The following is a 22,984-nucleotide window of genomic DNA, read 5'->3' as shown; positions in this document are numbered from 1 at the left end:
CTATTCTTTTTGTCCTTATTATCCCTAATCACTCTAACAATTATGCACAATGAACCCTTTAGAATCTTGAGCTTATGAACACGTGGTTCCAGCAGAAGCAGAGGTAATGAAGCCTGATTTCCTACAGATCTGTGAGTTTGTGCTTATATGGTACCACTCTCTTCACTGCAACATCCCAGCTCTTCTTCACCATCTTCCTCCTGGACCAGGGCCAGCGCTGCTCCCCAGTTACGCTGGTTCAGCCTCCACTTGGCTGCTGCTCAAGCTGCAAGACAAGGGCTGTGCTCTGCTTACCCTTCCTCCAGGGCGGAGCATTGACCTGTGGTTCACTCCTTTACCTGGCTGCTGATTTTTAGTACACTGTAAGAACAGTGATAGCTGCAACACAATCTCCTTTTCAATTTGAGGTAACTGAACAATGGGTTCAAAAGTTGTCAGGGAGACTGACAGACTATGCTAAAAATAGTGTTTAATCATGCAAGTGCCTGGTGTTTTTTTATGTGACCTTATATATATTTCAAAGTGAGTATGCACTGAAATGATTAATTGAAAGAAGATACAATTAGTGTTAATTTTATTTCCCTCCTCTTCAGACACAGCATGTTGAACAATGGTAATTGCTATTGACTCACCTGGTCTGTGACTGTTTGATGGGTAACTCTCTACATGGAAAAATGCTCTTTGGCTGACTTGCCTCAATGGATTCTTTCACACTGGCCATAGGTTCAGTTCTTCACTATCCAGTATCTTCCGCACCACAGCTTCAGCTGGAATAACTTGCTTGGCAAAGAAACATGTCTGTTGAATGAACATCAACTTTGCATCATTATTGTTTTGATTTAGAAGCATGTTACACTTTACATTGACGGCAATTATTATAAAGGATTCCAGGCATTTAAGAGCAGACTGTGTACATTAACTTTTTGGCTAAGTGAGGAGTAGCTAGAAGTGGCAGAGGGGTGTTATCATTTAGTCGCAGGCTGGCAGCCCAACAGCAAACAGCTCCTGTCTCCCACCTTTCCTTCCCCAGGGAGAAGGAATGGAAAAAGATGAAAGGCTTGTGGGTTGAAATGGAAACATATTTAATAGAATAATAATGAAAAGAGTGATACAGAGCAATACTTAGCCACTGGAACGCATGCTCCCAGCAATGAGTGCCAGAGGCAGACCCTGCGAGCACAAGTCCAGCAAAACGCAGAGTTCCCGACCGAGCGTAGGGAAGTCATGGGTCAGACAATGGGAGCAAGAAGCAGGACCCCTCATGGACAGCAGCCATCGAAGAAGAAGGGCCACCTCCAGCAACTTCCCGCTTATACATTGAGCATGATGTTCACGGTATGAACACCTCATTGATCAACCTGGATGTCGGTCTAGGTGCTGTCTCGGTATGTTCTCTCCCAGAGACTGTCTTGCACCTGCAGCTGTACAGTTGGAAAGTCCTTCATCCCATTGGCAACAGTCAAGATATTGGTGAGTTTTTAGTTTTTTAATACCAAATCCCAAACACTGGAAAGCTACTGGAAGACAACATTAACCCTGTCCCAGGGTGCTATCTTATTACTCATGAAAACCAAAACAAAATCCAAAACTGAATCCAAAACAAAAGACCATGCTAGCTACTAAGAAGAAAAAATTCTAACTGCATGGAAGATTACCTCATACACCTAACCCAGCACAGGCTAAATTAAAGCACAACACATTCATGTAAATTCTTACCTCAGAGGTTAAAAATAATAACAGGCAAATAACTAATACATTTTTTTTTCCAAATGAAGCTAATGAGATAAACTTGCTTGTCTAACTCCAAGTCTGACATAGCCCCATTAATGGAAAGACAATGCAGCAAACTGGTAACTGTATTCTTTTAACATCAGTTGTCAGTATTGACATGACTTACTGGCCTGTATTTTCCTACACTCTGTGCAAAGGCAGACAAGCCATCTGATAAAATAACATTTCTAAAGCAGAGAGGGAAAACCTCTTCTGACATGCAATCCTCATTGCTGTCAACTGCAATTGTGCAGCAATTCCCTGTCATTTTAGGCTCCAGCCTAAGGTTAGTCCACAATTCTGACAGTCTGCTTCGGACTGTTTACAGTAGGCACCACCTTTACTAAGTGCTTTGTTAATGGCATCATAATGAATCAAAATACCAAATTTACAGTCAACATTCATGCAATTTACATGAGAAAGCTGGATTACTTTTCTCAGCTGTTTTTGCTGAAGTTTCCCTCAATTGTCATTTCTCAACCATACTCTTTGGTTCAGAACACACATTAAAAATTTGCATCCAATCTTGCTTTTGATTGTGCATTAATCCTATCCAGCTGCCAGCTGATGTCACTGTTAGCAGTCCATTTTTCCTCTTCCAAATGACATAGTTAGCATTTTAGAGTAGTTACATACCAAATCTTACAGATGAGTTCTTATATAAGAATTCTTCCAAGTGACACAGTTCAGTGTGTGCTGGATGCTTGGACTAGTTGCAAGAGTAGCACAGCTCATCATAGTTAAACTATGAACAATCTCAATGGCTCGCATGTTCTTTATTGAACAATATTGATTTATTTGAAAAAAATGGATTCAATTACTAGGAAATTGCAATGAAAGGGGAACAGCTATCTAAAGAACTTCATGTGAAGATGAAGCTGCTTCTAGACTGGACAGCAGTCCCAGCTGCCTCTTACATCCACCTGGTCCAGCTGGTACCACAACTCAAGTCATCGCTGAAGGACCAAATGTTGGAGCTACGTTTTAAGCAAACTATGCTGCTAATGTGCAAATCCTTTTCTGGACCTGGCATATGGATTAGGTTGTCCCGTAAAATAACAGCTATAGCCACTGATCTCACTTGGAGATTGTTCAGTAAGAAAGTGCATATAAAAATGAGATACAATAACATCTAAATGTTTTGGCTGAATTGAGTTTAAATTAAAATTGGATGAGAGACTATACAAATATACCTGTAAAATAGCAAGCCTTTCTAGTAGGAAGCAGCTTTTTAAAAAATACCGTAGAGAAGTAACAATGACTAAAATTACTATTATTGGGAGTTCTAATGAAAGGGGAGGCTATCTTTGAAACAAACCCAGAAACAGGACAGAAAGTTGCTAGTTAGGTTAATGCAGGAGGGAGCTCATGTAATTTTAATTAAGGATTGCATTCCACCTCTGAATTTCATTATGATTTTTTCATGTGTGGAGACTGCAAGAAACACTACTGGCATGCAGTTGTACAGGACCCTTACTCAGTCTTATTTTGGAATGAGTGAAAAATAAGCTGCATAGCATTTCCTAGGGAGGGGACCTTACACTTGGAAGTGTTTAAAAATATCAGAGGTACAATGATGTTTTTCAGATGTTTAGGAAAGGGTATTAATTTGGGAATGTAAATATATGTTGTCAGCAAGTAGCTTTAAAAAGTACTTTACCTTTTCATCTAATTAGTGAACTATAGCACTCACATTACAAGCTGGTCATGCTGCTCTTACAGAATAATATTTGGTTTTATATTGCAGTTTGCAGTGACTAAGAGCTAATGGTCTTGTGTCACATCTAAACAACTACATTTGAAAGTCAGAACCCTACAAACACCCCAGTGTTGCACACAGCTCTGCATTTAAGCAAACCCTCTACCAGGATCACCAATGGCCTAGCACACTCAGGGCTGAAGACAGGTATAGAACTTTCCTCAATTGTGTGTTATCTGATAGCAATAAACCTGCCTTCTAAGGCAGAAAAGGGATGTGAGCCTCACCCATGCTCTCTGCTCCCCTGCAGGGTGGAGAGGCCTCCAGTGAGCAGTTGTCTTCTGCTGGCAGAGCACTGCAGTTAGGCCTGGCACAGCAGGAGCCTTAGGTACACCGTTATTCTGCCTAGTTACAGTTATTGTTTCATTCATTTGCTTTGCACAAATAGGTGTTGGATTATTGAGATTAACTTTTTACAGATCTCTGGATTTTACAGTCTGGAGAGAGGGCAGTCACCACTAAGAAGCCTGGATATGCAAATTTGCCCAGTGTGCATTCCAGCAAAGTCCATGTGGTATCTCTCATACTTATAGAGTGTGTTCACATTTTAATATTCCCCAGCATGGGAACTCTGGAAAACAGCCTGTGATAACCATACGGCAACCATCCTGGACTCCTCTGTTACCTGAGCACAAACTGGCATCCTGCTCTGTGAAATCCACTGAAGAAGGTAACCCACTGACAAGGGTAGGCAGTGTAAAATCTGGCAAGAGGCAGGACTAGCATCCTGCAGCCCAGGGCACAAAGAGGAGCAAAAAACCAGCATAAATTAGGGAATCAGCGACCCTCCACCCACAATAGCAGAACCAGGACTAACAGGGTGGAATGGAAAACCCTCCACACAAGCTCCCAGCCTCTATCCATCACAGCATGACGAGCCACCAAGTCACATGGCAATTTGCCCATCTGGCACAGTTTCACATTTGGATTCCTTCCACTCACCTTCTGTACTGCAGGAGACTCTGTCACCACCTTTTAGCTCTTCTAAAGCAGCACAGACCTCATATCTTCTTCTTTTGAGAACCACCATGCTTCTTGTACAGAGGCACCTTTACAGACTTAAAGGCAGCACACAAAAAATTTTTGCACTTTTTCACATCATCCTTAGCTATTTTCCATACACAGTGGCTCTCTCTTGTGCTATGTAAGTTGAGGGGTAAATGTGGAATAGGAAAAAAAAAGACATTAGACATGCAACTGGGCAAATTTCCAGATTTCTTCAATAAACAAGGATTTAAATGTCATATTAAATACAGTAAAAGACCCTCCATATATTTTCACGGGGACATATTAACAACTACAGTAATTAGCTCTTTAAACACAAAGCAAATCCCCAGGTTTACTTCTCTTCTGGAGGCAAAACTTCAACTGATGTGTGGAGATTCCTATATAACTGGTATTTGTGTTATGAGAACTGTTGCCTCAATTTTCTGCCAAAGTGGTAAGAATGTATTCATGCATCCCATTTCTAAATACTTCCTTCTTTTAATGCTGCACCAGAGCCTGCCAGACAATGGTATTTTGTAGGCTTTACTTTGGTGAGTGTAGGAAAGCAATTCCAGCTCAGTGCATTGATACACAAAGACAGCTCCTTGTTTGTATGAAAAACCAGCAAAACCCTTTATCCATCTTCCTTTTAACAGTAGTGAAAAAACATAGAATCCTATCATAAATAAGCCAGCAGATGTGGTCTATTCTAACGGTAGAGGTCTGAAAGATGTGGCTTCCTTGGCAAAATCAAGAGCTTCAGCTTTTACTCAGAAGAACCACTGTACAAGAGTGGCCCTTGCCTATTCTCTCACTTCCAGAACTGGTTTGTAGGTGGTGCTTTGCTGACTGACAGTTTAGCCTGAAACACTGAACATCTACTTTTAAGAAACTCTGACTACCTAGACTGAAAAAGGACAGTTTTTCCAAGGTGGACCCAGCTGGACCTTCAGTAATTATTAACACGCAAATTTTTACTTTTTAAATTCTAGTAAAATGTTTTTTTAAAATAAAAATATTTTAATTTCTATAGACAGAACTTATCCTTCTAACACTTACTGTTACAGGTTCATATCAGAAGTAACATCAAATACTGTAGTGACAAACTCAGTAAAGAGCTACTTGAACTGCTCTAAAAATGCTGGAGTCTGCAGTGTGGATAACATTTTTTGAGCTAAAACAAATGAAAATATTGTTTGCATTGCATTTCATGGAAAAGAGAAGAAAACCGACACTACGTTCCTAATACTTATGTTTATTATGAAAGTGTCTCCAAATCAAAATAGCCCACAATACTGATTGGTTCCAGAGATTTTATGAGGAATAATTATTTTCCATATTAAAAAAACCAAAACCAACCAAGTAAAACACAAATTAACTCCCAAAGTTCTACACAACAGCTATACATGAAAGGACTTCTAGCTAGCACATCACTGTGTCTGGGACAGTGGAGTTCCTACACATCACTGCATTTCTGAGAGAGTTGCTCAAGCACAGGATTGTCATGAAAACACAGGTGAAACAGTGTCATCTGCCTCACCCTGACTTGCAGCAGGCAGCCAACATGCACAGTATGGTATGAGAGCTCGTGTACAAAAGTTAAACCCTGGGACTGCAAGAAGCTGAAGCTCAACAGAAACCAGAAAATGTGTTTTGTTGCACAGATCATTTTAGGTCATGTAAGACAATTGTTTTGGTCTTTGTCCAACATGCGTGCTCACTGACCCGGCTCCTAAACATAACTTCATAGTATTTCATCCAGTCTTTAAACTGAAAGCAATTTTAAAGACAGAATTCTGTAGAGATGCACTCAAACACTGTGTTTTCATTGCAACTACAATCAGAAATTTTTACAATTTAAAGGCTATATACGTACACCACTTTTCCAAAGTTCCACTAGTGCTTTTTAAAAGGAAAGGAAAAATAATAAGGTTGTTTTACTGAAGTTCCCATTAGTTCCCCATTCCAAACCAAAACCAGTGAAAACAAGTAATACAAACTGGTTTTGCTTTATTGTTTAAAGGCAACTGTAATTTGCAGAACACTGAAGTTCGGCCTACTAAGGTCTACATTACAAGAAGGGTAAAAAGTATTCGATATCTCCTCTCACACAAGTGTCAGAAGAAGTAGACAACAGGAGACATACAAAAATGAGTTGTAGCAAAGAGATTAAAAAAATACCAAATCATCCACTGTAGAAAACCAATGGTAGCCCATAGTTGTCTGAGAAGAGGAAAGGCTGCAGTAATGAGAAGATGAATGGAACAGGCATTAGGCTTCCTACTAGAATACTCTGCGTAAGACACATGTTGTGTCTAAATCGATCTGTGTTGATCGTCATTGACATTTGCTGCAGGGTAACAGCTTTCGTCACCATGTCCTTTTCAGAATCAGAAAGTGATTTTCCCTTGGAACAGATACGGATGTAAGACACAAATCACTTCACTGTAAGCAAAGGTTTAGTGCAGGTACTTGGGACTCAGAAAAAGGATTTAGCATTGGCAGTCACACAGAATGGTCACAGGCTGAGACAGGAGCATATGAAGCTGTGACACCTGTTCCAATTCTGCTGGAATCATTAAATAAATAACACATAGAAAAAACTACAAACTGGCAATAAGGAAACAGCATGGGACACTTTGGTATTTTAGAACTAGCACAACTGAACATTGATCAAGATCCAAAAGACTCCAACGTCCACCCTTGTTGTTTAGTCAGATATTTCTACCATTTTCTGCAATGTTTGGTTTTAGTTTCTTATGAAAAAAACCTCACCATGTATTTTCCTTTTGGTATAAAATATGTCAATATTGGAAACAGTAAACAAAGGGAGACCTGAAACTTACTTTACTATATTCTGGGCTGGCTAGGAGAGAAGACAAATACTTACTATTTATTAATAAACTCTAAATACCATTTCCTCATTTTTCTACTTCAACATCTCAACCACTGGGTCATGTACTGTACGATAAAAAGAGAGCACAGAAGTTAGAAGACACAGAGGTTACAGCGTACAAACTCTCATTTCTAAAATGACAATTCTACAAAAGGTATGAATATACAGAACCTTTTAAGATCTCGCATTTACCATGGGCCATGCGAATAATTTCAATCAATTTTCTGGAATATGTGTGGTCATCCTCTAAATACTTGATGGCATCCAAAAGCACCTTGCAAAGCTCTTCAGCAGAGAAGCAAACAAATTCGGATTAAAAAAAAACAGTTGCATGACATTCTCTTTGCAGAGTAGAAGATGAAGTCGAAGATTTGACACCCATTGGTTAAAGCAACGAATCAAAACATATTGCTATGTGTGAGTTCTAAACACACTTGGTCCATCCCACTAAAGACAGAAAAAAATGCTATGAATTTTTTATTTCCATTAAAAAAATGTAGCTTGAAAGTTTAATGATTGTTCAGCATAGTGAAGTTCTCAGTGCTTCATTACTCTTATCCTGTTTCAGCAAATCTTTCATCTCACCTGTTTCACAGACAATTCTGTATTAAGTTTATTCTAGGCTGCTAAGAACGGACTCCAAAAAGCCAGGTTTATAGGAGAGAAGTGATTGGGACTCAGCTGAACCACGGTAACTATGTACATGCTTTAGCCCATGACAGGTGCACCTGAACCTCAAAGGAACAGTTTCAATCCCAGTTTCATGTTTTAAGAGGGGGGGTACACTAACAGCATCTGTAGCCGTGATGGTAAATCATCTCCAGGGCTGTACCTTGACTGTACATCTGAGGCAACACTAGAGAGCACAACTGGGGAGGACCAACAGGGACAAAAGGTCTCCTGCCTCTGGCACAGGGATTGGTTTTGGGAACTGTTCTCTGTCCAGAAACATCACAGTACTATTGCATGTTATCTATGTTGCGTATGTTGATAGTTCAGAGCAACATTCTGTTCCCTTGTAAGACAAAATATTTTGCCAAAATGCCATTTTTTTTTAACCACCTTTGCAGAAGGGAAATGCTCCAGTAGAGGTAGTAATCAACAGCATGAAAGAGGTGTGTCAAGATTGTTATTCTCAGTCATCATCTTAGCAGGTCAGATTTCAGAAATTATAACATTCATTCAATATATCCCAGGATAGTTTTGTTTTAAAATCTTGGTTATTGACAGTAACTATTAAACAACTGCCACCTCAAATACTGAGGATGGGATACTTTCTGCTGCAATCAGTGTATTTTCACATGTATAACCTGCCTTGCAGATAACTGTATGAAATTAGAGGCACAGGAGACAGATGAGAAAAATTAGAGGCAGAGAAACTGTTGAGGGAGAAGGAGATTTAAATAAGACTCCATTGCTCCCTCACAGTACACTCATGGACACAGAAGCTATGCAGTAGCTGAATTACATTACCTGTCTTTTTCAAAAGATGCTCTGTGGGTAGTAAAACTGACAACTCTTCTTCCACGATTTACAATTTTTCAGTTTTCTTACCTCTATAGTCTAACTAAATGGAGGTAATATTTTCATTCATGCCATTCTGTCCTTACTTTCAGCACATCTTTTGCTAACTCACAGGGGTCTTTAGAGATAATAAAGGTTTCAGAAGTTTTCAAGAGTGACCAGCAGAATAGGACAAATCTCAGTTTTTCAAAAGAAAGAAGTGGCAACACAACTTTCTTCACTGGAGTCTGTATAAAATAGAGCCTTTAAACATGTTTACGGCATTAGAATCCATCCATATTTTGCTAATTGCATAGGTGGAAGGAATCAGAAAGAGTTCCTCACTTAGAGCTCCAGCTGAACACAGCACTCCAATCCCTTTGTATACAGAAGACAACCTATTACATTTTTTCCTGGTTTGTTCCTTCCCTTTTTTTATTACTTTTTTCCGTTTTTTTTTTCCTTTTTTTTTTTTTTTTAAATTTTATTTATGTATAAGTCTTTGGTCTATAAGCACATTGGTTCTGTGTGCACATACACAATACTGTTGAAACAGTAGGTTGCATAGAGTCTTTTACCCAAGAACCTCACAGACTTTTGGCACTGCTGTCACAAATCGCAGGAAAGTGTCTTGCAAGAGCTGTATGTTCCTTAGCATCCTACATCAAACTATGACCCAGAGACTGGAAGAAGTGTGTATATAATGTCTAAAAATATTTTTATTTTGGGTGTTACTTTGTCTTCTTTGGGACACAGTTTGTAAATCTTGGATGAAAAAGGAGAGCAAAATTATTTTACAGACACCCTTAATTTTATTTCCAGAGGTGATGAGAATTCAAAGTTTGCTGTGAATTATGTTAATTCAATTTTGCTCAAGTTTCCATGCATTTAAAATAAACTACTTCTAGTGACGTATGACATTCTGCCATCTCTCTCTTCACCCTACCAAGAAAGTAGCAGTAAGAATGATACCTAGACTGAACTGTGTCCGAAGAAGCAATGAACTTTTCATCTGCTGTTTTCTCCATCACATCTCTGCTCTCATCCATCTGAACTTGCAAGCAGAGTTCCAGGAGCGAGGTCTGGATTCACAATGCTGCACATGAATAAACACCTTTCAACATGGAATCTCTGCAAAAAGCTAAAACCTGTAGAAGTCAAAAATTGCAAGGCAAATGAAAAAATCTGAGCACTGTTAACATCAATGCTTTTGGGTATTTGCACAACTACTCAAGTCTACTTCTAATGTGATAAACCACCAAATTGAATTTTAAATTATGCTACAATAATATCCCACAATTACCACAGTTTGTTTGGTTTGTTTTTTTTTTTTCTTCCCAAATTGCTAATTGAGCACATTACCTAATATTTAAAATATCAGTCCAGTGTTTTAAAACTTTATGTTGGAGGAACGGCCACTGTGATTTGATAGGCAATTTCAAAACCAGCACTTTAAAACACAAAGATAGCAAAAATATCTGAAGCAGATCTATAATCTATAAAGCTATACTCTATCTTACTGTAAGTAACAAATCAAACAACTATTACTTATAGCAGACTCAGCAAAAGCAACAGGGATGGACAGAAGAGATCTGAGCGTGATGCTCTCCACCACTGAGAATCGCAAGAGAAAAAAGTTGAGAGAATGGATATTCCCTTTTGTCCAGAAGTTCCCAAAAGAATACAAAATAAATAATATTTTAAAGACAGTACAAGTGAAAATACTGCTCCCATTGTGTCAGTTACATACACATACAGCATGCCTACGTATACAGAATGGTGTGTTGTCTTCATTCACAAACAGGAAATATGGCAGTGCACTATTAGAATGCTTTGATACTCCTAATTTTTTTCTGATACTGAGATATATGAAGAAACCGCATTCACAACTTATAATTTACTTCCAGCAGCAAACAGTTCATTCTGTTCATGCCCCACAATTGAACTCAAGGATTAATGCTCCTCTGAGGAAGTGCTGCCGGTAAGATACCCATTTGTCCCATTGGCACCGCTGGTTCCATTAGTGGTGACAGTGCTGTGAGGGGTTTTTGAACGAGGTACTGTTTCTTCCTCATCTGAGCTTGACTCAATGTCACTTCGGTCATCCTTTGCTACCTGTAGAATTTGAAAAAGAAGCAAGCAGTAGGTGACTGTAAGGAAACGACGGAGCTTTTTGGTTCAAGCCAGAATCAAAGAATACATACAGTAATACAACAAGAGAACAATAATTAAGGATTAAGATCTACTGTAACATATCAGTAACACGTTGTGAAAACACTGCCTATTTTACTGCAGAAATGAAAGAATGGGGTTGGAAGTGAGGAAGTTAGTTAAGATCTGAAGGAAGAAGAATCCTCCATTTTTATGTCATGCATACTCATCTTTAACCCAGTCCCTGTCTTACTGCGAGTGTCTAACTCTGCTCTTGTACCACCTAAATTTTCTCCTGTGCAATTTTTTGAACTACAAGGTAGAGGACTTATGCTCTCAAGTACGCTTCCTGAATGGTGACGGAGCAGCTGCTTATCCTGCTGACATATATGTCTAAAAAAGGTTGTAACATGATAGCATCCAGATACTATAGACAGAAGTGGGTTTGAAAGGTATTAGGCAATGCACAGGTGAGAAGTAGAAACAGCCTTTGAAGATAGCCTTCATTTAAATATATAAACACAACAATGGATAAAAACACCACACAGAAAGCACAAATTAAAAAACCCCACAAACACTAGTATTGTGCAGAATAAGTCTTTTGGATAGTAAATATGAAGACACTTACATGCAAGGGGTTCCACTTCCCAGCCTTCCAGCACAGCACAAGGGAAAGGATAAACAAGCAGAGTAAGAGAGAGCAGGAAGCACCGTTTGAAGTCACTGGTGTAATTCAGACAGGAGAGCTGAGGCTAACAATTGCTAAAAGCAGAGGAGACTGAAGTGTGGCTTCCAGGCAAAATACAGTTCACGAATGCACTGTCTGTCATACAGAGCAAGTGGCAGATTCTGGGCTCTGTCCAGAACAAGGCTGAACTCTCCAGCACATTCATAGAAAGCAGTTTTCTGCAGAACAATCCTATTCACTTTGGGGGCGGTTACATGCCTAAAACATATACTCATGAGCTCCTTAAGGGGAAACGATATTTTAATATTATATGTACGTGTCACTTCTATCATGTAAATGTGAGCGCCATATCTGCACAGCAAGTGTAATGGGGCTAGCATTTCTGTGAATTGTACCTCCCTGTCAAATGTAACTATGGCAGCAACACACTACATTTTAGCCCAAATGGTCTTGCTGTAGGAATCCTAGAAAGAAAGTACATAGCCCTTTGCAGAACCTCGTTAGTACCAAAAGAGGCTGTGATTTGTCACTTTGCCATTAGCAAAGGCAGCAGAATTTCAGTTTGTGTTATTATCACTATCACTACCAGCTGGGAAATGAACACTTAGCTAACAACTGCTATAAAGACAAAAACCAGGTAACTGGTAGCCCCAAGAAAGCAGTTTGCCTTGATTTTTTTGTTAATCCAATTTCCCTAATGTAGTTTGGTTCAGTGTATCAGAATATAAAAAAGAAGTGTGGAAGCACATATAAATATAAACACTATAAAGAGTATATTAACTTATCTGACATTTGTTAGAAAGAGTGGAAAAAAGTTTCCATGAAAGGAAAGAACAGTTTACATGAAACAACATGTGTCTTCAGTAACATGTTATGGATTAGAAAGAAAAAGTAACCAAAACAAAAAGTAACCAAAAAGTCAGTGACTCTGTATTGATAATGAAAAAGTTAAAATCACAAACATGAAACAGAACCATGCTGTCTTACCTTGCCCTTTGAAATAGCTTTGTAGGCTGCCTTTACGATTAGGTAAGACCAAAAACAGTGCAGAATTTGAAGAATCACAAGCAACACATTGAAGACCCACAAGGCAGGAAAATTGCCCAGGGCTTCATACAGTTCAAATAACGTTGTGTTTAATATCCTGGAAGAGAAAGGGACAGAAAAATAATGACATTTTGCTTAAGCCAACTATCTAAAAGAAGCCCTTTTTAAATCAAGGTGACAAGTACTTGATTAGATGGGATTCACACAGATAGCTGGTTCTCAAAGTAACAGAGACTCTGACTGAATCACACAGGTGTCTCCAGAAACATCAAAACCTTGCTTTCAGTGTTTAACTTCATTTTGCAAACATCACCTACAGAAAACAAAGATCCTCGGTGTGCATTCTTTTTTCATTTTATAAAGCTGGCAGGTGTTGTTTGTCTCAAACACCTCTTTCCCTGAGTAATAACAAAGATTACTTCATTCCATTTTTTTTTTTCAAATCAAGCTTTTCCATCTCACCTGCTTCCAGTTAGGGTTTGGTGCCCCTGTATTAGCACAGGGTAAGAGCATGTAGGGGACTCTTACACCGCAGTGCAACGCACATGCAGCACCATATTCTTCGAACCATGCTCCCAGGCTGTGACAGCGAGCTGCAACCTGTACCACATTACACCAAACACACCTGTACCAAGAGCAGGGCAACGCTTCCTGTCTATGCCCTCTCTCCCAAACCCCATCTCAAAGCCAAGGGGTTCGTGTTGGTGTTTGTACACAGCTCAGGATGCCTTTGCCCCCCTGGTATCAGTGACACGAGCGATGTGCTATGCAGAACCAAAACCAGACCATGACCATTCAGTCAAAGCGAGGCTTCAGCAGCTGTAAAACCATGGCACACACGTGGCAGGATTCAGCCTCTTATAGGGTTTTCTAAGAATGGCTGGAGGCTTTTGCTGAGTCTTCCAACAGAAACTCTTTAGTGGAACCTCAGCACCAACAGGAATCTGAGGTCAAAATAATCAACCAGTGAAGGGACTGAACCCTGGACCTTGAACATCCTGAGTGTCTGTACCAACTACTAAGGCAGCTCTGGTGGCCACTTTTTGCACAAAATCCAATTTGCACACCACTTAAGTACAAGTAAGAGCCAGGTTTAGCAGTCACATACAGGAGAGGTGGACAATAGGGATACTTTGGGGCAGCAAGGCTTGGGTGCCATGTCAAAGAAATTTGGGTAGTACTAGGCATTTGAACCAAGTTTTTGAGAATCAGCATTTCAGATGGAGGCAGTAACAATGATGTTACAATGTGACTTCTGAAGCTTCGTGAATACAGCACTAATCATTCTGTCCAAGTACTCCGCCACAGCAGACAATTTCAGACCTCAGCAAACAGCCTGAGAGCAGTGAACGGTCAACAGACAGTAGAAACAATGGCATTTTTGGAAACAAATAACCATCCATGAATGCCTGTTACTTAGGGGGAGAAAAAGGTGGCAAGATGAGGATTTGTCAACCTCCACCCGTTTTCCCTGCTGTGTAAAAATGCATTAAAAAGTCCATTTGCTTTATGTTCTTTTTTGTTTTTAGATTAACTATCACCCGCTGACGTGCCACTAGATGGCACATTTCATCAGCAAACCGCTGCACCCACTGGGTCTGCAGTCCGGAGGGGCCTGGGGGCTTTGTGGGGGCTGCAGAACAGCCCAGCTCCACCTGAAACTTCACAGCACTGGGCTCGGCTGTTTAAAAAGCCAGAACATTTGCTTATTCCATCACATCCTTTCCAACAACATAAAAATCAGCTCAAGTCGTATTAATAAGTAGTATTAATAAGAAGCATGTACAGACAGCAAAACCAGAATATATCATTAAGTGCTAATGATTTACATATATAAAACAGCACTGGTCAAAATCAACCAGTTTATTTCTAAGACACTGGCCTTAATAATGTAGTGCATTTCATAATAAATTTCCTACCTTTTTATTTTTGCCTTCTTATGCTAAACTGCATGTTTGCTTCATAATTTATTGAGAAGTGGATGTTTTATAGCCTTACTATACAGCTGTGTATTTACTCTGTCTTCTGTTTATGAAGTGTACTCTAGAAAAAGAAACTGTTTTCCAGTTTGCAAAAACCTTGTCATATTATTGCTTCTGTCAGCTAAAACCTCTCAGTCTCAGCTTTGTGTAATCCATTATGCCAATGGTAGCACAGCAATACCCCCTTGATAATTCAAGGGGATGCTCTCATGCATATCAAAACACAGCTGTAGTCAGCACTGTTTTACTTCACCAGCACTTACTTCAGTTCCAACCACCATATCAAATTCACACTTGAAATCAACAACTCCTGTACATAAAGCTATGTAAAGCTCACATCCAACTGTCTTTGTCTAACATTTTATATGCTCCAGAACTGTAAATCCAGTTTCTACACACTTCTGTTTATATTTTCATTCAGTAGATCAAATTCACCTCTGGGAACTTCCACAGCAGTCAAGTAAAAAAAGTAGCATTGGAGATGCAGATGGTCTGTTCTTGCAGAAGTCTAAAATATCAGGAAGACAGCAAGGCCAAAAAGAGTGCTTCTGGTTCCAAAAGCAGTTTCACCATGCAAGTGACTGCGTGCTAGGTATGGGAAATAAGCCTTCATTGAAAAAGCAGACCTCTTTCTCACCTGCTCGTGTCCAGCAAACTAAGGACAGGATTGGAACTCTCCATCAAAGCTGCATAAAGGATCTCACTAATTGCTCAGTTATGCCAAGAGGGGTCAGAGACCTGGTGAACAGGCTAAGTGTGCAGGCAGAGCTAGGGCTATGTCTAAGCATGTAGAGCTAAGCAGAAGCTGAGTGAAAAATACAGAACGCTACAGAAAAAACGAAGGAAAGCAAATAAACTTTTTCTCGCAGAATAAATAAATTAATTCATATCAAAAGTCTGAAATAGGGGAGGGGGGGCGAGAATCATAAGGTTAGTAGGCAGAATACAGAGAGAAATTGTACTTGCAGAGACCGAGGAAAGCAGGGAGGGAAGAAAGGTTAGACAAATTTCCACCAATCCCATCACTGAAAAGATTCAACCGAAGCTTTTTAACCACCTATACAAGTAACTGGGACTGGAAAAATCAGCATGAGAATGGATTACATGAAGGAGAAAGTGCCCATGGGATGTATATGCAAATAAACCTTAGGTTCAAATACAAAAAAAGGCAGCCAGGCACTTCAGTCTGCAAACAGGCTTGCTGGAATTTTTCAAAGCTCTCCAGTGGTTAATTCCCAGCTTTTCATAACGAATGGCGGAAACTTTGATTCTTGGTTATCTGACTGGAAACAGGTGGACTTGATCTCACAGAGAGAAATTACTTTAAGCTGCAAGTGCTCTACCTCTCTGAAAACTTTGGTCATCATTTCCCAGGTCTCTGCAATTTGAAACAAAATGTTAAGTTTCTGCTTTTGAAAATAGGTTCTGGACTGCCGCAATTTTTCTGAGGCCCTGAGAGATTTTGATAGCTGGACAAAAGAATACAATCTCATGGAAGGTATTATTCTCTCTTCTCTCATTAAATAAATCCCAAGTGGGCCTGCGTACCTGGCTGTGTTTAGCATTTTGAATTAGGCACTGTGGCTGATGAAGGCAAATGTAAACAAATTCACCACTTAAGATCCAATCCACTCTCACAGAAATCTGCGGTAGCCTTTCAGGAACGCTGCGACAATATCTGAGCCACTGGGAGAGGTAATTCCATACCTTACTGTACTACCACTCTAACTGAACACTCAGAATACAATTACCACACTTTCAACAACTACTAAGCAATCAGATGCATCACACAAATAACAACACAGGTTTTTCCTCTATCATCTAACTCAAGTACAGCTCAGCAGTACTTGAGAGGCTGTTGGCAACAGGCCCACACACTGACTCTGGTAAGATTACACTCCCTCCCCTCAACTTAGTGGGCACATGCCCAGGCTCTGGGACAGCAGTTCCTAGTTCTTGGCAAGCTGATCACTTGTCTTGCACCAGGGATGGAATGAGAAAAGGGAGATGAAGAAAGAAAGATAAAGAAAGAGCGGGATGGGTGGAAGAATAAAATGCTTATTTACATTTGTCTGAGAATTGGCAAAAACATGCCTTGTATGCTTCTGAAAGGGTCCCAAGAGGAAAGAAAGGAGGTGAGAAAGAAAGCCACGTGGAAGGAGCCAGCGTTCTTGCAGACAGGCAATAAATTCATGACGAACTCTGCAGAATGCAGCATACAAGGTGATGGGCACTGTTATCACATACAACAGGAGCAGAAACTGTGCAGCTGAAATAAATGAGTGCCAGCCACGCTTTGTCTTAACTTCTGCAGCACCGTCCAGTGACCAACACACTGTGTGACATGCTGAATGAAAGGCTTCCTGTCACCGTGGTGCAACAGCCAGAAGCCTCAAAGCATAACCAAGGACAGCAAAACACGGTAACAGCTTGTTCAAATAATTCACAATAAATGTATTTATCTCCTTTACCATGTGCACATTACCCAACAGCACTCTATATTGCACCATAACCAGCTGCACTGGGACATCTTTCAATACTGCATTCATTGCAGAGCAAATAGATAATTACATCTAGGAGGGCATGAATGAAATTCAGATCGTGTTTAGCGTAAGTAATCCAACAACGCTAATGCCTGAATGCTTCAAAGTTTCTGCCTTTTGATTTTTTTTCCTTTGAAAAAGAAACAATTGCACTTACTTCTGCCCCAAAACATAGTAGTTTATTCTCCATTATACCTGGTAAAAAGCGACCAGGACCAGAGAACAAAGAGTCAGGAGTTCTAAATTCTGCATTCAGCTGTTCCACTAACTTGTGATTAAAAAAAATTTCTGATTTATTTACATAGTTTACTTCTTGTTGAAGGTGGGCACAATGTATTGGTACATCTTGTCTGCCACACAAAGACGCTGGGAGTATTAATTCATTAGCTTGTTTATAGAACACTATGGACTACTTGCTTAAAACATCCCATAAAACTGACAGGTAAAAAAAATATATCACTGAGATTCACAGACCAATGAAGAGGCAGTGGAGTGTGAAAGCACACATATGTGCACATGCTGATCAGCCATATATCAGCTACATTTCATTAGTAGTGAAGATTTATCTCAGGATTTAGACCTTGACTGAAATCTAATAGGACTTCATAACTCAGGCTCTCCTAGTTACTTACAATGACAATGCTAAACTAACTTTATACAACAGGTGACCTGACACACAGCTGTTTCTGCACGAGAGACTTCAGATGAGTTACCCAACTTTTTACTTGAAAAGGGTAAGAAATGACATGCAAAATACTCATTAAATTCAAGAAACTTAAGTCTATAGCACTTTCATGTCCTGGAGCCCTCAAGCTGCAGCACAGCTAAATATTTAATTACAGCAAATCCAGTACATAAAGGGCTATACTGCCAAATTCTTTCCCTTCTGAGTTTCAGCTCGGCCAGCTGCTGTTAGGACTGGTCTATATCGCTGTTCTGCTCTGAACAGATGCTTCTTGGATCTTGCTGACTGGAAGAACAAGCTGGTTTCCCTTCTCAGATCCTGCCATCTCTTAGGTTTTCAGTCCCCCAGAGTAAGATTTATTCTACTAAGCAGTGCATGGTAAGGATGAAGGGAACAGCAGAGACCCACTGTGAACTCAGAAGAGTCTAAGAACCAGTCACCCACACAGCATCAATGAAATAGGGAAGGAAGGATGGGGAGAACAGAGAGATGATCTTTCAACAGCATCTGAGATGGATTCCACAGATTTTTTGGTTGGCGATGCTCAATACACCCTTCTTTTAGAAAGTAAGTTGATAGAAGATCTCTGCAAAATGCAGTGACAGAAAATATATGAACTGTTGAGTCAGTATTCAGAACAACATTAAATCCACACGCATCAATTTTACCAGTGAGCTCAGCATCATGTGTAGTTCTGCTCACCCACGCCAACCCCACATCGGAGGATTTCCTGACATGGTGCTCATACAAGTTCAGCTGCTGTAGAGATGGGTGGCTCCTGTTCTAATAGTAATAAGGAACAACACCTCTTTGCAGAAACCACAGCCCTGCCACTGAGACTGTTCTGTTTTAAGCCCTGTGTAGATCAATAAGATTTCCAATTACTTAACTAAAGTGATGGAACAGACAGGAAATTATTCACGTTTCATGCGCTGTAAAAGAGACCATTCTGATCAAGCTGTCACTGTCCTGGGTTCAGCTGTGCTTTTCTCTTCACTCAGTTCATTCTCGTCAACAGTCACTGCCCATTAACTGATTTTTGCAGCTACTGGTATGAATAATAGCATTTTTACTCTTGTGGACAGAGAAAAACAATAACAAAAGGTCAGAGACACCTTCGCAATCCAAGCTCAAATCTCAGGAGAGTCTTTCAATAGACATTAGGTTATGGAGAGAATTCAAATTTCCTAGCAGAATGTAATTATACTCAGCAAAATGTTGCATCAGTAATGTGCTCTGGCAAAATGCTTGTGGAAAGGCCTGTGATCATACGAGAGGCACAGAGAAACTACTTATGCGAAGAATGACACTTCCAAATCTGAACATCTCCAGGCACGCATAAAAATTTTATATGAGCAACAGAGAATACATATCTAGATCCATTTGCCTAGAGTTCATGCTATTCACCAAATATTATAGGAAAGACATTTGTTGTAAACTATTGGAGGCCAGTTACCAATATTTGCAAACCAGGGTATCAGAGAACACAAAAGCCTTCCCCATGCCTTCTAAAACTAAGTGCAGTACCTCTGCTCAAGGAATATTTCTTCCTCTTGCGTTTGGAGCACATACTGACACATTGTCTTATGCTCAGCTATATGCCATGGCAGATATTTTGGGAGAAAAAGATTACTCAAATCATGCAGCTTAAGGAAGTGTAGTGGCACAGCATCTGCCAAGGACTTATCTTTCAAACAAAGGACTCAAGGATTATTGCCCAGTTGCACAAGAAATGCCAAAAGACATAGATGCAAAGGGGAAAAAAACCAACACCAAAACCCCAATCAACTGTACCTCTGCCACCATAAGCACGGTGTGGAGCATCTCCTTTGCACCAAAGTCTGGGAAATCAGCCTTAAATAGTTGTCAATTTAATCCAATTTTCTTAATAATGATCTCTACTGTCATAGCTATTGTGCAGCATTGATGAAACCAGCTCACTTAGATAGATGCTGGGTTCCTCCCAAAGCGTTTAGCCATAATGACTTCCTCCTAGCAGAGCCCTAACGAGACTCTAGCTGCATCACGGCTGTTGATCATGGTGTTCAAAAGCCATTTACTATTTCAAGCTGGTGAGTTAACTATCATACTCCCGTGCTTTTGCACAGCTATGGGTTTTATGTCCCACATACACCAGCAGCCCGCAGTGAACCAGTAGCACTGTTTCGCTTTTATATCAACTCTGTAGCACCAGAAAATATGCTTCACCAACAGCAAACCCCGATGCTACAGATACAGCCTTTAAGAGAAAAGGGGTGAGAAGAGGCAGGATTTCTGCACAAGCTCCAACGACCTATGGCCACCCAGACCATCAGCACCTGTATAAGGTGCCTGCGGTACTGCTGTCCCAGCATAGCTCTCCCCATCATGGAACAGGCAATGCTTTAAGATGCATTTTGGGTCAAAGTTTCCTTGCATATGTCTCTCAAAAAAACACAAAACAAAACAAACCAACCAACAAAACAAAACAAACCACAGTCAAACTGCAAATTCCCATGGTCAGCCTCTTTTTTTCTGCCCTCCTTCTTGCAAATGATGCAACTTCAGAGGAGACCTGGAGAACTTCAGCTGACTATCATGGCAGAAGCAACCCCCAGTTCAGCCTCCTCAGGTCATCCTGCTCTCCAGTCACGACACCTTGCTGGGCTGATTCGAAAGTTGCTAACGTGTCTGGCCACAAGAACAACACCAATGCTGTTTCCCTTCCCATGAGACATTTACATTCATCAGAAAAATTCTGAGCAAAAGAAGTGCCACGGCAATGGTTTCTGTCCCGTTTTCAATCAGAGCACAGGTTTTAGAAAGGACATATTTTCTAATAAAGGGAGGAAAGTGAGAACACTGGCTGAACAGCCTATCCTTGACAACAGCAAGCATTATTACAGCTACAGGGTACAGTCTGTAGAAACTAAAAATGAGGATAAGAGAATCAGCTTTGGAAGTCTAATGAAACCCTTTTTCATATAATTTTTTCCTGTTGTGATCACATGAAAATCTTAAAAATGGAAACACTGAGTAAATGCCACTTTTTGTTATTTACACTGCAAACCCACAGTGGTGAATGACACCTGTAACCTTTCCATTTCTTATAGCTTTCCTGCAAATAGCTGGATAAGTATTAAGCCAGCACTCCAAAGACATCAGCTTTGCTTCATGTCGCACTTAGAGGCTTGAGTTCAAAAGTGCTGTAAACAATCTGAGGAAATAAAATAACCAGTTAGGAAGAACCACATCAGATAGCACTTTGTTAAAAGTAGATGGGATGACAACATTATATATGCTTTGCTAAAGAGCTAAGACAAGAGTTGTGAGTAAATTTATGGAGACTTATTTAATTAAACCTTCTTTTTCATCCATAAATTGGAACTTATGAGTTCTTCAAATACACTGTAGTTAGCTTACCAAAAACTTTATTAAATGCTCTTGATAAACTGATGGGTTATAAGTTGCCTGCTGAAACTACAAACAGGCTGAAATATAAGCACATTAGATAACTTTCGTTAGTTCTACAGCATCCATTCACTGACAGCACAAATAAAATCAGGAATCAAGTACCCTGGATCAAAGTCATAATTTATTCCTTTAATATCTGCTACCCACAAACAACTTCGATTGTGCTCTGGTTTAGACAATATTCTGAGCAAAACAAGCTCAAAACAGTGTCAGAAGAGATTTATGTTCTTAATAAAAATGTAAGTTATTTTACCATAGAACAATCAGAGATGTTTGTCCAGCTCTATACATAATACTAGCCAGGCTAAAAAGGCTTTCACTGACTTCAGGATCCAGCAGGAGTAGCTAAAACCATCACAAAACACTGTGCTCATTCGGAGTCCAGACAAAGTCTGGGCAGTTGGGATTTATCTGGCTACCTAAATTCTTATCATGCAAGTAACCAACCAGTATTCTCGCTCTAACTAGTGCCTACATATAGCTTTGAAACAGTAGGATGCCTTTTAAGGGCAGGTTGGAGCTTCTGTTTTACTCATACATTCAGAGGAATGAAGCAGGGTGACTCTGTCAGGGTCCCCATGCTGCCTTCCCACAATGTACATGCTTCAAGGGTCAAATAGCAGAAAACATTCCAGGAAAGAAAACCAGTATGAAAGACGACAACCCAACCTCCCTGCATGTTAAGAGCCAAAAAAGACAAAAACAGTCAGTATCAGCTAGAAAAAGAACAAAGCTCACAAAAAGAGAGGTTCAGCAAATCTTTGCAGCAGCTGCTACTCATGGGGGCTCTGTGCTGCCCTGTTTGTGACTCAGGCTGCAATTTTGCTCAGAGAGAAGCTGATTCCAGGATAAAAGAAAGGAGAGAGAACAGTGCAAACTGGCAATAGCGGATCGCTATTTGGAGACCCAGTGTGTGCATTAACAGCATGGCTATATCCCACGCTGTTGTTTAACCAGTGATGGAAAGAGCAATTCAGCCAGTCAAGCAGAGACGAGAGAATGACTGGTAATAAGTAACTAGGGTTCATTACAGCACACCATGGTGAACAGAAGTTAATTTTAACTCAGTGAGGATCATGCCATGTTTGTCTGGTTCATGCAGATATTCGTTGCCATGAAAAGGCAATTAGAAATCAGCCATGAGCCAGACTGTGTGTACTCTGGTGAGCTTTAACAATGAAAGAACGACAAGGAACAAAGTTGTTCTTCCAATGACTGGCAGATCCATGCTTATATAGGATTTTTTGGCACAAAAATCCCATATAGCAACTGTACATTGCAGTTGATGAGACATGCACCTGAAACAGCTTTGAGTTGTAACAGTGAGAATTATTTTTGCCATCTTTTTCTTTGAGAGAGCCTTTCCAAACAGACTTAAAAACAGAATATCCAGTTAAGACATACCTACCCACATTAAACAAGACCATACCGACTAACTAAAGTGGTTGACTGTCTGTCCTTGCTGTTTTTAATGTCGAACAAAAGTCCAGGCACTGACAGAATCTGAAGAGATCAAGGAC

At 40.0% G+C, this 22,984-nt stretch overlaps 1 protein-coding gene across 4 annotated transcripts in view; it reads right to left on the bottom strand.

Moving 5' to 3' along the window:
• Positions 1–5,755: 5,755 nt before the first annotated feature.
• The window catches only part of CERS6 (ceramide synthase 6), a 120,243-nt gene continuing 103,014 nt past the window's right edge, over positions 5,756–22,984 (bottom strand). For 2 of the 4 annotated variants that reach the window (XM_065069757.1, XM_021292000.2), the window contains exons 9-11: positions 12,742–12,898; positions 11,695–11,718; positions 5,756–11,030 (exon numbers count right to left, since the gene is read on the bottom strand). In XM_065069757.1, the coding sequence (XP_064925829.1) occupies positions 10,869–11,030; positions 11,695–11,718; positions 12,742–12,898 (343 nt within the window). In that variant the 3' untranslated portion in view covers positions 5,756–10,868. The remainder of the gene's footprint in view (positions 11,031–11,694; positions 11,719–12,741; positions 12,899–22,984) is intronic. The other 2 variants (XM_065069758.1, XM_065069759.1) reach the window with 1 other exon arrangement.

The sequence above is a fragment of the Columba livia genome, chromosome 7, assembly GCF_036013475.1.
Source record: "Columba livia isolate bColLiv1 breed racing homer chromosome 7, bColLiv1.pat.W.v2, whole genome shotgun sequence".
Classification (NCBI taxonomy): domain Eukaryota; kingdom Metazoa; phylum Chordata; class Aves; order Columbiformes; family Columbidae; genus Columba; species Columba livia.
Note: the sequence above shows the minus strand (reverse complement) of the source record. Positions and strands in the feature narration are given on the sequence as shown.